The sequence below is a fragment of the Ranitomeya imitator genome, chromosome 2, assembly GCF_032444005.1.
Source record: "Ranitomeya imitator isolate aRanImi1 chromosome 2, aRanImi1.pri, whole genome shotgun sequence".
Lineage (NCBI taxonomy): Eukaryota > Metazoa > Chordata > Amphibia > Anura > Dendrobatidae > Ranitomeya > Ranitomeya imitator.
In genome coordinates this window covers 1,997,330-2,013,557 of record NC_091283.1, presented here as the reverse complement: position 1 = coordinate 2,013,557, position 16,228 = coordinate 1,997,330, and the positions used below count along the sequence as shown (strand labels likewise).

At 46.4% G+C, this 16,228-nt stretch overlaps 1 protein-coding gene across 4 annotated transcripts in view; it reads right to left on the bottom strand.

The window, feature by feature from the left end:
* The window catches only part of DIAPH2 (diaphanous related formin 2), a 1,874,941-nt gene that overhangs the window by 1,322,820 nt on the left and 535,893 nt on the right, over positions 1-16,228 (bottom strand). For all 4 annotated transcript variants that reach the window (XM_069746079.1, XM_069746080.1, XM_069746081.1 and 1 more), the window contains one exon: positions 11,581-11,697. In XM_069746079.1, the coding sequence (XP_069602180.1) occupies positions 11,581-11,697 (117 nt within the window). The remainder of the gene's footprint in view (positions 1-11,580; positions 11,698-16,228) is intronic.

The following is a 16,228-nucleotide window of genomic DNA, read 5'->3' as shown; positions in this document are numbered from 1 at the left end:
CAGAGTAAGCTATCGAGTGAGCACGAGGGATGGCACCAGTTCTGGCACTAAGTGATGACAATTCTGCAATTTCAACCGTTTTCTGAAAAGTAGCAGTGAGCTTGGAGCAGAGCGGCGGCGGTGATGTCGCCCGACCTTCATTCCTTGGCGTGCAGGCCGGTGGTGTGATTCACTTGTGCTGCTGATAACACTCAAGACAGAGGTAAAATCCAAAGAATTTAATATTACAGGTTTTTAAAAGTCAACAAGATTCAAGGTTCTTCATGACCTCTTCATCAGGACAATAAACGGAAAGCTTTGTAGATCATGTAGAACCTTGAAACGCGTTGACTTTTAAAAACCTGTAAAATTAAACTCTTTGGATTATACATGTGCCTCGGGTGTTATCAGCAGCACAAGTGAATCACACCACCGGCCTGCACGTCGATTTTTCTGGTCTATCTCCAATTGGCGTCTTGCGGCTGCTGTACATCTCCTGCTTCATGTTGCTAGTTTGCAATCATACCCGGTGAGTGGCTCCTCGTCTCTTAGGCTACGTTCACATTAGCGTTACGCTAATGTGCGTCGCTGTTGCGTCGGCGACGCAGCGGCGACGCGCCCCTATGTTTAACATAGGGGACGCGTGCGTTTTTTTGTTAGCGTTTTTCGACATGTGCGTCGTTTTCGACGCTAGCGTCGGACGCACGAAAATGCAACAAGTTGCATTTTCGTGCGTCCGATTTTCGTCAAAAAACGACGCACGCGTCGCAAAACGCAGCGTTTTTGCGCGCGTTTTTGGTGCGTCGCGCGTTGCGTCGCCGACGCACCGGCGCGCAACGCTAATGTGAACGTAGCCTTATTTATCTGCACCATCTGATAAGACTATTGCGCTTCTTGTCTCCTAGTTTCCTCTCTTTACGTCATTTCTTAGTACACAGGGGCAGCAGCAGAAATACTGAGCAGTGTAATTGTGAATCCAGCTCTGGGGTGAGAAACTACATGATAAAAAGCTCAATCTTGCTGTCCATGGCTGTTTTCTCCTTCTACTCATCATTCTTCCCCTCTTCATAGAAGATAATAGGAGGAGTAAGGAGATTAACCTACTGCCCACGTTTGACATTGAAGAACAAGTACAATGTTGCATTGTGACATGCATTAATAATGTTGATACTGTGTGTTGCCCAAAGGTAGACAGAGTTGGGACTGGCCCAGAGTGGGAGAGGCTAAGGTGAAGGAACAGAGACAGTGTCCTGTCAGGACATCAGACAGGGCCCAGTGTGTCTAGAGTAGACCTGAGGTCTAGACAGTAGCAGTGCTGCCTGATTGGGTTGTCCCTAACGTGAGAAGGAACTGTGACAGAGGACAGCGAGAGCCTGGGACAAGGAAGGAAAGAAGAACAGTGATCATTTGGAGATGGGTCCAGTGGAAGGAGGCCTAGCAGTAGGACGCAGCGTTTATAACTCAGGAGATAACGGCAGAGCTCCCTACCGTCCCGTCAGAGCTTGCGTCACCTCTCTGCAACGTCTTCATCGCTCCGTAGCTTCTCCTCGGGAAGCAGGGCTGCTCTCTGCAAGTTAATTTATTTGATTCCCTTTTTCTCCATCCTGTGATCAGGTCTCCCTGGGTCTTAAACTCACATCTGTTGCTCTATCCAGGTGCCACAGCCAACAAAGATGTGGATAGGAGAATTTGGTAATCTTGAACTCTATTGCAGGCAATTGTGATGCAGTGACCCCTGTAACAGGTAGGGGGCGCTGCATGGTCTCCCCAGGATACGCACAGAGGCGTATTAAGGCCATGGGTGTGCATGGATGTGATAGTGAGACAGTGTCCGGCATTGTGGTTAATGGGAGGTATGTGTCACAGGGATGGATGTTCCCTGCGATGCAACCCGGAGTATCTTGTCGTTACAGCACGTGAGCACTGAAGATGTAATTTAGTGCACCTGGGTCCAGGTTGCGGGAGGCTATGAGAGATGGGAGGGTCTGGCTACCCACATACCTCACTCTGAGTGGGGGCGCACCTGGGTCCAGGTTGCGGGTAGCTATGAGAGATGGGAGGGTCTGGCTACCCACATACCTCACTCTGGGTGGGGTGCTCACTGTATCTTTTTCCCTGCAGGAGTTTGAGGACCTGCAGTGATGTCATGATCATGTGATGTTACCTCACCTGTGGCTGTGGTTACAGGCTACCTAAAGGAGGTGTGTTAGCACATGGAGTGGGTGTCGGTGAGTGTCAGGATGGACAGACTTCCATGTGTCCAGGCAGGACACTACAGAGCATTCCTGTATGCTGCCTGAGTGAGGGGACCTGCATGGTCCATGTGCAAGGTCCTGGCAGATACCTCCGTGTTGGGTGTGCTAAGCCCTGAAGAGCACGTGCTGGGACTTTGCTACTGGTGACCTGGGTATTGGACGGTCCCAGCTGGGGTTGGACATCCTGAATTGTACCCGGACAGACCACCTGTGTGATCCCGAGTAACCTGGGTGTTGGGAGGTCCTGGGAGGAGGACTGGATCCCTGAACAGCACGAGGTGAGGACAGGGATCTGCAGAGCCAGAAACAGGTCCCGTGTGGTACTGCCAGTGGAAAACCTGCAGCACTGACGAGCAGGTAATACCAGACTGTGTGTTTGGCTCCAGAGCCTGAATATTGGACTCACTCGACCAACAGTGTATGGTCACCGTCCTGATGGACCAGAGTCACGCTGTGAACATTGTTACTTTGTTTTGCCGTGATATGAAGATTGTTGTTTTGTGTTTTCTGCCACTGGGGTTTATGGAGTAATAAACCCAGTTGAATTTTTAGAAGAAAAACGTCTTGCTGAGTGTTTTATCGCTGCCAAGCGAGTATTCCCCAACCCGCAAGTAAGTGCAATCTTACACAATGAACGCCCATGCAGGTTACACATGTCCATAGAAATACACTGTTTATAACAATGTATATCTCTGTTACTGTACGGTATACTGTGGTAAAGAAAAAGATTTTTTTGTTTCTATAAAAGTAGTAAAAACAAAAATCAATTGCAAAAATATTTTTCTGTGAATCTCTGTGGTAATCAAACCCACAACACGACAGGCAGGAGCTTAAGCTACTGAGCCACATGTCCTGGTGAAGCAGTGGGAAGAACTCTGTGCACTTCATCTGTACTGCAGGCTCTGACTACAGGCAGACGATACTGACAGAAATACACTGCTGTGTACAATGGGTGGGTCTGTATTCTAGAAATAGAATAAGAGATTTTTTTCATCCTATAAAATTAATAAAAAATAATAATGAAAAACACTTGATATTGAAAAAACTGTAATTTTTAATACATAGTAACATAGTTAGTAAGGCCGAAAAAAGACATTTGTCCATCCAGTTCAGCCTATATTCCATCATAATAAATCCCCAGATCTACGTCCTTCTACAGAACCTAATAATTGTATGATACAATATTGTTCTGCTCCAGGAAGACAATTAAAAAAAATATATAAATAAACATCACAAATAATGAAGCCGGTCTGTGGTACTGAGCCAGTCTGTGGTACTGGGCCGGGCTGTGATGCTGAACGGGGCTGTGGTACTAAGGGCTGGAGTATGGAGCCGGGCTGTGGTACTGGGAAAGACTGTGGTACTGAGCCAGACTGTGGTACTGAGCAGAGCCGTGGTACTGAGCAGAGCCGTGGTACTGAGCCGGGATGGGGTACTGAGCTGGGCTGTGGTTCTGAGCAGGGCCGTGGTACTGAGCCAGGATGGGTGTTGTGAATTCTGTGATCAAGCTCCCTCCTGTGGTCACGAGTGGTACTGCGGCTTCTGAGTTTCCTTCCTCAGGTGATGAGGTTAAGTCGTTAGGTGCTGCTCTATTTAACTCCACCTAGTGCTTTGATCCTGGCCTCCAGTCAATGTTCTAGTATTGGTCTTGCTTCCTCCTGGATCGTTCCTGTGGCCTGTCTGCTCAGCATAAGCTAAGTTCTGCTTGTGTTACTTTTGTTGCTATATTTTCTGTCCAGCTTGCTTCTTTGGTTTTGCTTGCTTGCTGGAAGCTCTGAGACGCAGAGGGAGCACCTCCGTACCGTTAGTCGGTGCGGAGGGTCTTTTTGCCCCTCTGCGTGGTTGTTTGTAGGTTTTTGTGTTGATCGCAAAGCTATCTTTCCTATCCTCGGTCTATTCAGTAAGTCGGGCCTCACTTTGCTAAATCTATTTCATCCCTACGTTTTGTCTTTTCATCTTACTCACAGTCATTATATGTGGGGGGCTGCCTTTTCCTTTGGGGAATTTCTCTGAGGCTTATTTTTCTATCTTCAGGCTAGCTAGTTTCTCAGGCTGTGCCGAGTTGCATAGGGAGCGTTAGGCGCAATCCACGGCTACCTCTAGTGTGGTTTGATAGGTTTAGGGATTGCAGTCAGCAGAGTTTCCACGTCTCAGAGCTCGTACTATGTTTTGTGGTTTTTGTCAGGTCACTTGTGTGCTCTGAACTTCAAGGTCCATTGTGGTTCTGAATTACCTATTCATAACAGATGTGGTACTGAGCTGGGCTATGGTACTGAGCCAGGATGGGGTACTGAGCAGGGCCGTGGTACTGAGCCAGGATGGGGTTTTGAGCTGGGCCGTGGTACTGAGCAGAGCCGTGGTACTGAGCAGAGCCGTGGTACTGAGCCAGGATGGGGTACTGAGCAGAGCCGTTGTACTGAGCCAGGATCCAGGATGGGGTACTGAGCTGGGCTGTGGTACTGAGCAGGGCCGTGGTACTGAGCCAGGATGGGGTACTGGGCCGGGCTGTGATGCTGAACGGGGCTGTGGTACTAAGGGCTGGAGTATGGAGCCGGGCTGTGGTACTGGGAAAGACTGTGGTATTGAGCTGGGCTGTGGTACTGAGCAGAGCCGTGGTACTGAGCCAGGATGGGGTACTGAGCTGGGCTGTGGTTCTGAGCAGGGCCGTGGTACTGAGCCAGGATGGGGTACTGAGCTGGCCTGTGGTATGGGGCAGGGCCGTGGTTCTGAGCTGGGCTGTGGTATGGGGCAGGGCCATGAATCCTGAGCTCCTGGTGAATAGATGCCAGCGGCCATGGATCCTGAGCCTCTGGTGAATAGATACATCGGGGCCATGGAGCCTAAGCTCCTGGTGAATATACACTGTGTTACAAATTATTATGCAAATTGGAATTAATTGTCATAAAGATTTAATTGTTTCGTTTTTCAAATAAACTCATGGATGGTATTGTGTCTCAGCGATCAGTGGATCACTGAAATCAATCTTTAACACATGTGATAATTAGTTTTCCAGGTGATTCTAATTAAAAGAAAACTACTTAAAATTCCACATTATTAAGCAGCCACAGGTTTCAAGTAACATGGGAACTAAAAAGGATCTCTGCTGCTGAAAAGCATCAACTAGTGCAATGCCTTGGACAAGAGATGAAAACATTAGATATTTCCCGCAAACTTAAGAGTGGTCATCACACTGTGAAGAGATTTGTGGCTGAATCTGAGAACAGACAAGAGTTCATACAGATAAAGGCATAATAAGGAAGGTTTCTGCCAGACAAATTCATTGGATTAAGAGAGCAGCTGCCAAAATACCATTACAAAGCAGCAAACAGTTATTTAAAGCTGCTGGTGCCTCTGGAGTCCGTCGAACCTCAAGGTGTAAGATCATTTAAAGGCTTGCTGTGGTGCATAAACCTAATATTTGGCCACCTCTAAACAGTGTTCAGAAGCAGAAACGGTTGCAGTGGGCTCAGACATACATGAACACTAATTTTCATACAGTCTTGTTTACTGATGAGTGCCGAGCAACCCTGGATGGTCCAGATGGATGGAGTAGAGGATGGTTGGTGGAGGCCACCATAGTAACATAGTAACATAGTAACATAGTAACATAGTAACATAGTTAGTAAGGCCGAAAAAAGACATTTGTCCATCCAGTTCAGCCTATATTCCATCATAATAAATCCCCAGATCTACGTCCTTCTACAGAACCTAATAATTGTATGATACAATATTGTTCTGCTCCAGGAAGACATCCAGGCCTCTCTTGAACCCCTCGACTGAGTTCGCCATCACCACCTCCTCAGGCAAGCAATTCCAGATTCTCACTGCCCTAACAGTAAAGAATCCTCTTCTATGTTGGTGGAAAAACCTTCTCTCCTCCAGACGCAAAGAATGCCCCCTTGTGCCCGTCACCTTCCTTGGTATAAACAGATCCTCAGCGAGATATTTGTATTGTCCCCTTATATACTTATACATGGTTATTAGATCGCCCCTCAGTCGTCTTTTTTCTAGACTAAATAATCCTAATTTCGCTAATCTATCTGGGTATTGTAGTTCTCCCATCCCCTTTATTAATTTTGTTGCCCTCCTTTGTACTCTCTCTAGTTCCATTATATCCTTCCTGAGCACCGGTGCCCAAAACAAGGCTGCAACGTCAGCAAGGAGGTGGAGGAGTCATGTTTTATTATTATAATTATTATTTATTGTTATAGCGCCATTTATTCCATGGCACTTTACATGTGAGGAGGGGTATACATAATAAAAACAAGTACAATAATCTTAAACAATACAAGTCATAACTGGTACAGGAGGAGAGAGGACCCTGCCCGCGAGGGCTCACAATCTACAAGGGATGGGTGAGGATACAGTAGGTGAGGATCCTGCCCGCGAAGGCTCACAATCTACAAGGGATGGGTGAGGATACAGTGTATTGGGCCGGAATCATGGGGAAACAGCTGGTAGGACACTTTAAGGTTCCTGAAGGTGTGAAAATGACCTCTGCAAAGTATATAGAGTTTCTGACTGACAACTTTCTTCCATGGTATAAAAAGCAGAAACGTGCCTTCAGGAGCAAAATCATCTTCATGCTGACAATGCCCCATGTCATGCTGCAAAGAAACCTCTGAGTTAGAGTTGAGCAACTTTTACTTTTTTCGGATTGAGTCAGGTTTCGCGAAACTCGACTTTAATAATCGGCCGATTATTGCGAAAAGTCGGGGGCCGACTGAAACACGAAACCCAATGCAAGTCAATGGGGAATCAAAGTCGGCAGTGAGTGGAGGCCAGGAAAACACCTACAGTGCCCATTTTAATGCCAAAAACATAAATTCTTATTGCTTAAGCTTGTTTATCTTAATTTACTTTATAATAATAGTTAGGCATTCAAAACAGGCGAAAGTTGCGGGGGGGTAGGGCTGGCTCAAGATTTTTGTGGGCCCAGGAAACGCGGAATACGTCACGGCGGTGGAGCAGGGAGAGGTAAGTATTTCAACTTTGCAAGTGCTGTGATCCTGAGCAAGCAGGGGAGCCCACTCGTTGGCATTGGCACTGGCACAGGGCCCCTCATAGTACGGCGGTGTGTTTGCACGGCGGGGGCGCCTCCCACCGGCAGCGACACTTTTGTGTACTATGAGAGGCCCTGTGCCAGTGACGTCGCCAACGAGTATTCTTCCCCCCACCTGATGAAGGAACCTGCACTTTCATCTGCACCTTCCTCTTTGTCCCCTTGTAAGGTGGTATGGTATGCGGGAAGAGCAACCTGACTTTCAGCAGGGTCACAATGTTGTTGTGTAGCGTGCACGGGGAATGTTGCGTTATGGGTCAATGTACCAGCAGACTCATCTATCACTGGCTGGGCAATGGGCAGGATGAGGAGGAAACACAGATATAGGCCCAAAATGAAAAAGTAGGCTAAAAGCAGTTCAAAAGTCGTAACAGGACTAAACAGGGGGCATTGCTTTGTTCAGTGGAAAACAACTGTAATGAGAGGCTGACACAGTGAGTAGGCCCAAATAATAAAGTGGGCTAAATGTCAGCCAAAAAATTGTACATAAATAAACAGGTGGCACAGCGAGGTACTGGGGTGGGACAGTGCAGACAGTGGTATTTGGCGCAAAGTATTAACTGGTCTAAATGGAGGCCAGGGCCCCTGTATATTTTTACTATCATTGCAACAAATTTGTATTGGCAGTGCCATTGAAGGATTTAACAGCACAGACTGCACAGTGGTGGAGCAGGGAGAGGTAAGTTTTGCAAGTGGTAGAGCACTGTTCGAGCTGGGGGGGAACACTCTCTCGTGGGCGGCGGTACTGGCACAGGGCCCCTCATATTACGACGGTGTGTCTGACGTTGGGTGTGCACCATCACCATCAGAGACACTTCATTGTACTATGAGGGACCTGTGCCAGTGCCGTCGCCCAAGAGTGGGCACACCCACCTGTCCAGGCAAACGGCACTCGTAGCTGCAAATGGAGGAATTGGAGCAGTCAGTAAGAGGAGGCCAAAAGCAAGACATTTTTTAGGCAAGCTATGTGTCAGCAGGGGAAGATGGGGCAAAATAATTTGACCTCCAGCCTTAGGTGCTATTGTGCTTTTGCCACTACCACCAGATGCTCCACTACCACCACCACCATCAGTACCAGCTGGCAACCACCGCCCACGGCCTCTCCCACCAGACTTCTTCATGTTTTGGAAAATCTAACCAAAATAACAACCGTTATATGGTACTGTAAAACAAGGTAGAAGGTGTATATAAACTTGTGGAGAATTTAAATCTCCCTTTTTTTTTGGGGGGGGGAGACTGAACCAAAACTCAGGCCCTGTGTATAAAACAACACAATGTAGGTGGCAGAAAGTGGCTGGAAGATATATGAAAAAATACAAGGACTGTAGTACAATTTCAATTTCCTTACAATGATCAAAGGACAAGTACGGCAACAATAAAAAGGACTGCTGCACACAAAAGTGTGGACAAATAAACAAGAGTACCGTGCAGAAAGGAGCAACAGGATTTTTGCTTTTAAAAAAGCAGTTGGTTTGCACAGCGGCGTGCACACAGCAATGCAGCTATCAGGGAGCCTTATAGGGCAGCCTAATAGGCTACAGAGGTGATGCACAAAAATATAAACTCCACTGTCCCTGCAAAGAAAAGGTGGTGTTGGACAGTGGAAATCGCTACAGCACAAGCAGTTTCGGGGTTAATCTTCCCTCCCTAACTATATCCCTTCTTCTGATGAAGCTGCAGCAACCTCTCCCTATACTACGATTGGCAGAAGTAACATGGCGGTTGGCGTGCACGCCCCTTTATAGCCCCTGTGACGCTGCAGAAAGCAAGCCAATCACTGCAACGCCCTTCTCTAAGATGGTGGGGACCGAGACCTATGTCATCACGCTGCCCACACTCTGCGTCCTCCTTCATTGGCTGAGAAATGGCGCTGAAAGCGTAATACGAAACACGACTTTGCCGCGCTGATCGCCGACCTCATGGCCATTCCCACACTAGGGTCGGGTTTCATGAAACCCGACTTTGCTGAAAGTCGGCGTTTTTTGAATTTGCCCGATCCGTTTCGCTCAACCCGACTCTGAGTCATTGGCTGCTATGGACATAAAAGGAGATAAACTCATGGTGCGGCCACCATCTTCCCCTGACCTCAACCCTATAGAGAACTTTTGGAGAATCATCCAGCACAAGATCTATGAGGGTGGGAGGCCGATCACATCAAAACAGCAGCAATGGAGGCAAGAATTGTGAAGGTGATAAATGAGCATTTTCAGCTCTTTATATCAAATGTATAGAATTCTACTGGGCCTAATAATTTGGAACAGTGCATTTTGAGTTTTTATTTTTTTTTGGAGATTATACTGTTATCATTGGGAGGTTTCTTCAATAAAATTCGATGTATAATCTAACGGGTGATGACTTTTATTAGACTGACTGTCATTTGCACCGACCATTTAGGAAAACATGAGAAAAATATCATTTGCATAATATTTGGAACATGGTGTATACACCAGGGCCGTGGAGCCTGAGCTTCTGGTGAATAGATACAATGGGGCCATGTAGCAGGAGCTCCTGGTGAATAGATACAGGGGCCATGAGCCTGAGCTTCCGCTGAATGGACACACCAGGGCCATGGAGCCTGAGCTCCTCATGAATAGGTACACGAGTACAATGGAGTCTAAGCTCCTGGTGAATAGATACACCATGGCCATGGAGTCTGAGCTATTGGTGAATAGGTACACAGGAGCAGTGGAGCCTGATCTCCTGGTGAATAGATACAACGGGGCCATGTAGCAGGAGCTCCTGCTGAATGGACACACCAGGGCCATGGAGCCTGAGCTCCTCATGAATAGGTACACGAGTACAATGGAATACAATGGAGTCTGAGCTATTGGTGAATAGATACACTGGGGCCATGGAGCACGAGATACTGGTGAATAGATACCCCAGAGCTGTGGAGCCTGATATTTGGGGGAATAAATACACCAGGGCCGTGGGCACTGAGCTCCTGGTGGATACGTTGGGGCAGAGGAGCCTGAGCTCCTGGTGAATAGATACATTAGGACCATTTAGCATGAGCTCCTGGGTAATAGATACCGGCGGCCATGTAGCAGGAGCTCCTGGTGAATAGATACTCCATGGCCATGTAGCAGGAGCTCCTGGTGAATAGATACTCCGGGGCCATGGAACAGGAGCTCCTGGGTAATAGATACACCGGGGCCATGTAGCAGGAGCTCCTGGTGAATAGATACTCCATGGCCATGTAGCAGGAGCTCCTGGGTAATAGATACACCGGGGCCATGTAGCAGGAGCTCCTGGTGAATAGATACTCAGGGGCCATGGAACAGGAGCTCCTGGTGAATAGATATTGGCGGCCATGTAGCAGGAGCTCCTGGTGAATAGATACTCCGGGGCCATGGAACAGGAGCTCCTGGTGAATAGATACTCCGGGGCCATGTAGTAGGAGCTCCTGGTGAATAGATATTCCGGGGCCATGGAACAGGAGCTCCTGGTGAATAGATACTCCGGGGCCATGTAGCAGGAGCTCCTGGTGAATAGATACTCCGGGGCCATGGAACAGGAGCTCCTGGTGAATAGATACTCCGGGGCCATGTAGTAGGAGCTCCTGGTGAATAGATACTCCGGGGCCATGGAACAGGAGCTCCTGGTGAATAGATACTCCATGGCCATGGAACAGGAGCTCCTGGTGAATAGATATTGGCGGCCATGTAGCAGGAGCTCCTGGTGAATAGATACTCCGGGGCCATGGAACAGGAGCTCCTGGTGAATAGATATTGGCGGCCATGTAGCAGGAGCTCCTGGTGAATAGATACTCCGGGGCCATGGAACAGGAGCTCCTGGTGAATAGATACTCCGGGGCCATGTAGTAGGAGCTCCTGGTGAATAGATACTCCGGGGCCATGGAACAGGAGCTCCTGGGTAATAGATACTGGCGGCCATGTAGCAGGAGCTCCTGGTGAATAGATACTCCGGGGCCATGGAACAGGAGCTCCTGGTGAATAGATATTGGCGGCCACTTGCTGATTGCCTCGTGAGTTCAGATTCTGCTATGCAATGTTTTTAGGTGATGATGGTTGTAGGACGTAATTGTTCCTCTGTGACTAGTTGAATTTGAATACTGAAATATCTGTGAAAATTCAGATGAAACACATAAAATGCTGCATTGTTGGAATATCCCACGTGTGCTATATCTGCAATGTCGCCACCCCACATGATGTGAATAATACTGCTGTGTGTGCCTCAAGGAAATGAATGCAATATGAAGAAATACTTTTGTTTTACGATTTACATTATTTCTGTTGAACACGTGGAAACAATGAGTCCTACCTGATGTAATAGTCGTTGCGGATGAGCAGGAAATGCTGTAGAATGGACAGGAGGAAAGCTTCGGAGGCCGTGTCCTTCAGCATATTGTAGAGGAGATGGTAGACTTCATTAATGTCGGTGAACAGAGAGTCAAGGAAGGTTGCTATACAATGACTGAGCACATACCTGTTGTACAATGGGACCGGCGGCAAGAAGAACCTCATACAATGGAGAGGAAGATGCAGAATGTAGGGAGCGAGAGGAAACATCACCCATTATTTACACTTTTCTATGCGGAATGTAATTTTGGTCGGTAGCAGATGCATTGGGCGTCTTGTTGGATCATCTCGTCCAAGCTCCAATGTCCTTCGTCTACATGTAACGGTTTACGGGAAGACAATAGTTACCAGATTATTGGCCTTCAAGATCCATTTCCTTCTAACACGGATTACAGAACCGTTGTATATTGGAAAGTTCTGAAACTTTCTAATAAACAATTTATTTCAATTTCTTTCCACTTTTAAATATGTCAACTTGATTTGACACATTCAGTTTTTGAGTCCTGGCCGTGTGTGGCTGAGTTGTTGGGCTAGTTGCAAAGAGTCATTCAATCCTCTTTGACCACAACTCAGAAAATTGCTCAAATCCATTTAATGTCCTTTTCCCAGGTGGATAATATTCATCCACACGATGATACAGCGCAGATACTAGCACACCGAATCTTCATATGGAAACTGCAATCACTGAAGTCACAAAATAACTGAGCGGCCATGATCCGCTATCTGCATTATTACTGAGCACAGCACCCGGAGGGTCAGCAGGTCCAGTGCTATGTCTCTAAATTGGACGTCCATCGCGGGTCTCATCATGTCACTTTCTCAATTGCACTTTCTTGTTTTGCTTTAGCAGCAGGAAATCACTTGTAATGGATCTGCCATCACTGGAGGACACAGCGAGGACAGGGCCCCTGTGAAATAACAGCGGGCCCATCACAGTCCAGTAGCTCCTCATAATGCACAATTCCACCTGCCTTGTAGGTGGCAGTGGCCCGTTTGCCTCTTGGGCCCTCGTGCGTCCACACAAGTTGCACCAATGCTATATCCGCCCATGTAGCCGAGAGCAATGACATCCAGTGACTGAGAATGGGGCTTTCATGTTTGGTCATGATGTTCATCATTTCATCCTAATGGTAAATGTTACCTGCCAGGCAAAGCATTGTGTCATATCTACAGTCAGGACATGGCCCAGGGACCTTCTCTCCCTGTGGTTCGCACCCACTCATTATATACCGAGGCTCTGGAAGTGATTGTAGGAAGGTGACAGAGACCCAACCCGTCTGGTGAGCACCAAAGTAAAATGACACTGACAAAAAGATGGAAAAGGTGGTCCATAGGGGCTGGTAAACCCACAATGGGGCAAATAAACCCAAAATGGGGGCTCGCAAAACCCAAAAAGAGCCCAGTAAAGCGACAGGGGACTAGGACTAGCAAAGCACAGGGGGGCTAGTAAATCCAACGGGTCTTATTCTGATGGGGATCGTGCCTGGACATGGGCTCCAGTAGATGGCAGACCTCTGTGGAGATGACTTGGGAAATGACCACGTTCAGGTGAAAAAAGGATTTAGGTAAAAATATAACATTTTACAGGACAGAGCGAACAATTGTCAGCAGAATACATGTTTAGGGCTATCGGCCCGACAAATACATTCCAGACATATTTTATATTTCTAGTACTCTGGACTCAGAGGATTATTTGTATGTTGGGTAGGAAAGGATTATATTCTGAATATTAATTCATATTTCACGCAGTCACCACTAAATATTATGGAGCGTTTCTCATATTTCCGGTATTCTGTACATATTATGGAGCATTTCTCATATTTCCGGTATTCTGTACATATTATGGAGCATTTCTCATATTTCCGGTATTCTGTACATATTATGGAGCATTTCTCATATTTCCTGTATTCTGTACATATTATGGAGCATTTCTCATATTTCCGGTATTCTGTACATATTATGGAGCATTTCTCATATTTCCGGTATTCTGTACGTATTATGGAGCATTTCTCATATTTCCGGTATTCTGTACATATTATGGAGCATTTCTCATATTTCCGGTATTCTGTACATATTATGGAGCATTTCTCATATTTCCGGTATTCTGTACGTATTATGGAGCATTTCTCATATTTCCGGTATTCTGTACATATTATGGAGCATTTCTCATATTTCCGGTATTCTGTACGTATTATGGAGCATTTCTCATATTTCGGGTATTCTGTAAGTATTTACATAGTAACATAGTAACATAGTTAGTAAGGCCGAAAAAAGACATTTGTCCATCCAGTTCAGCCTATATTCCATCATAATAAATCCCCAGATCTACGTCCTTCTACAGAACCTAATAATTGTATGATACAATATTGTTCTGCTCCAGGAAGACATCCAGGCCTCTCTTGAACCCCTCGACTGAGTTCGCCATCACCACCTCCTCAGGCAAGCAATTCCAGATTCTCACTGCCCTAACAGTAAAGAATCCTCTTCTATGCATTATTGCAAGAGAGCTTGGCTGAGTAGATTACACAAGAAGGAAAACACACAGCAAGTCAGCAGGATCTAGGAGCAACATGGCAGATGTGACAACCTACATGGTGAGCTGCAGCATGTGCTACATGTTCACAGATCGACCAGAAGAAGAATCCAATTTCACCTGTCAGAAGTGTAGACTAGTGGCCCTTTTAGAAGAAAAGGTGCGGGGTCTGGAAGAAAGAATAGCAACTTTGAAACTCATCAAAGAGAATGAAGACTTTCTAGACAGAACAGAAGCATCTCTACTGGTCACAGAAGGTGAAAAAAGTGTCAGAGAACCTCCAAAAGCAGATGAGTGGAAGCATGTGACCAAAAGAAGCAAGAAGACCATGGAGAAATCACCAACCACACAACTGAAGAACCGATATCAAATCTTTGTAGAGGATGAAGATGGCACACCTAAGAATGAAGCAATACCAGCAAGCAAAAAAGAAAAGGGCACACAGCAACAAGTGACAGCAAAAAGTACAGCCAAGAAGCAACGAAGAGTGGTGGTGGTGGGAGACTCACTACTGAGAGGCACCGAAGCAGCCATCTGCAGACCGGACATAACTGCAAGAGAAGTATGCTGCCTTCCAGGTGCGATGATCAAGGATGTGACCGATAGGATACCAAAGCTCTTCAGCTCCAAGGACGTCCACCCATTTCTTCTGATACATGTTGGCACCAATGACACGGCAAGGAAGGACCTACCGACAATCTGCAAGGACTTTGAAGAGTTGGGGAAGAAAGTAAAGGAACTGGATGCACAGGTAGTTTTTTCTTCTATCCTTCCAGTAGACGGGCATGGCACCAGGAGATGGAACAGGATCCTTGATGCAAACAACTGGCTAAGACGATGGTGCAGACAACAAGGATTTGGATTCCTGGACCACGGTGTGAATTACTGGTATGATGGACTCCTCGCCAGAGACGGACTACACCTCAACAAACCTGGGAAACACACATTCGCCAGAAGACTCGCTACACTCATCAGGAGGGCGTTAAACTAGAAGAAGAGGGGACGGGAAGAAAAACATTAGACTCGAACAAAGACGACCCAGGAAAACATACTCAGAAGGGAGGTAAGAACATTTCTAAAACAATCCACAGTGAGGAGATTGGAACAAAACAAAATCCTCTAAACTGCATGCTCGCAAACGCCAGAAGCCTGACAAACAAGATGGAAGAACTAGAAGCAGAAATATCTACAGGTAACTTTGACATAGTGGGAATAACCGAGACATGGTTAGATGAAAGCTATGACTGGGCAGTTAACTTACAGGGTTACAGTCTGTTTAGAAAGGATCGTAAAAATCGGAGAGGAGGAGGGGTTTGTCTCTATGTAAAGTCTTGTCTAAAGTCCACTTTAAGGGAGGATATTAGCGAAGGGAATGAGGATGTCGAGTCCATATGGGTCGAAATTCATGGAGGGAAAAATGGTAACAAAATTCTCATTGGGGTCTGTTACAAACCCCCAAATATAACAGAAAGCATGGAAAGTCTACTTCTAAAGCAGATAGATGAAGCTGCAACCCATAATGAGGTCCTGGTTATGGGGGACTTTAACTACCCGGATATTAACTGGGAAACAGAAACCTGTGAAACCCATAAAGGCAACAGGTTTCTGCTAATAACCAAGAAAAATTATCTTTCACAATTGGTGCAGAATCCAACCAGAGGAGCAGCACTTTTAGACCTAATACTATCTAATAGACCTGACAGAATAACAAATCTGCAGGTGGTCGGGCATTTAGGAAATAGCGACCACAATATTGTGCAGTTTCACCTGTCTTTCACTAGGGGGACTTGTCAGGGAGTCACAAAAACACTGAACTTTAGGAAGGCAAAGTTTGAACAGCTTAGAGATGCCCTTAATCTGGTAGACTGGGACAATATCCTCAGAAATGAGAATACAGATAATAAATGGGAAATGTTTAAGAACATCCTAAATAGGCAGTGTAAGCGGTTTATACCTTGTGGGAATAAAAGGACTAGAAATAGGAAAAACCCAATGTGGCTAAACAAAGAAGTAAGACAGGCAATTAACAGTAAAAAGAAAGCATTTGCACTACTAAAGCAGGATGGCACCATTGAAG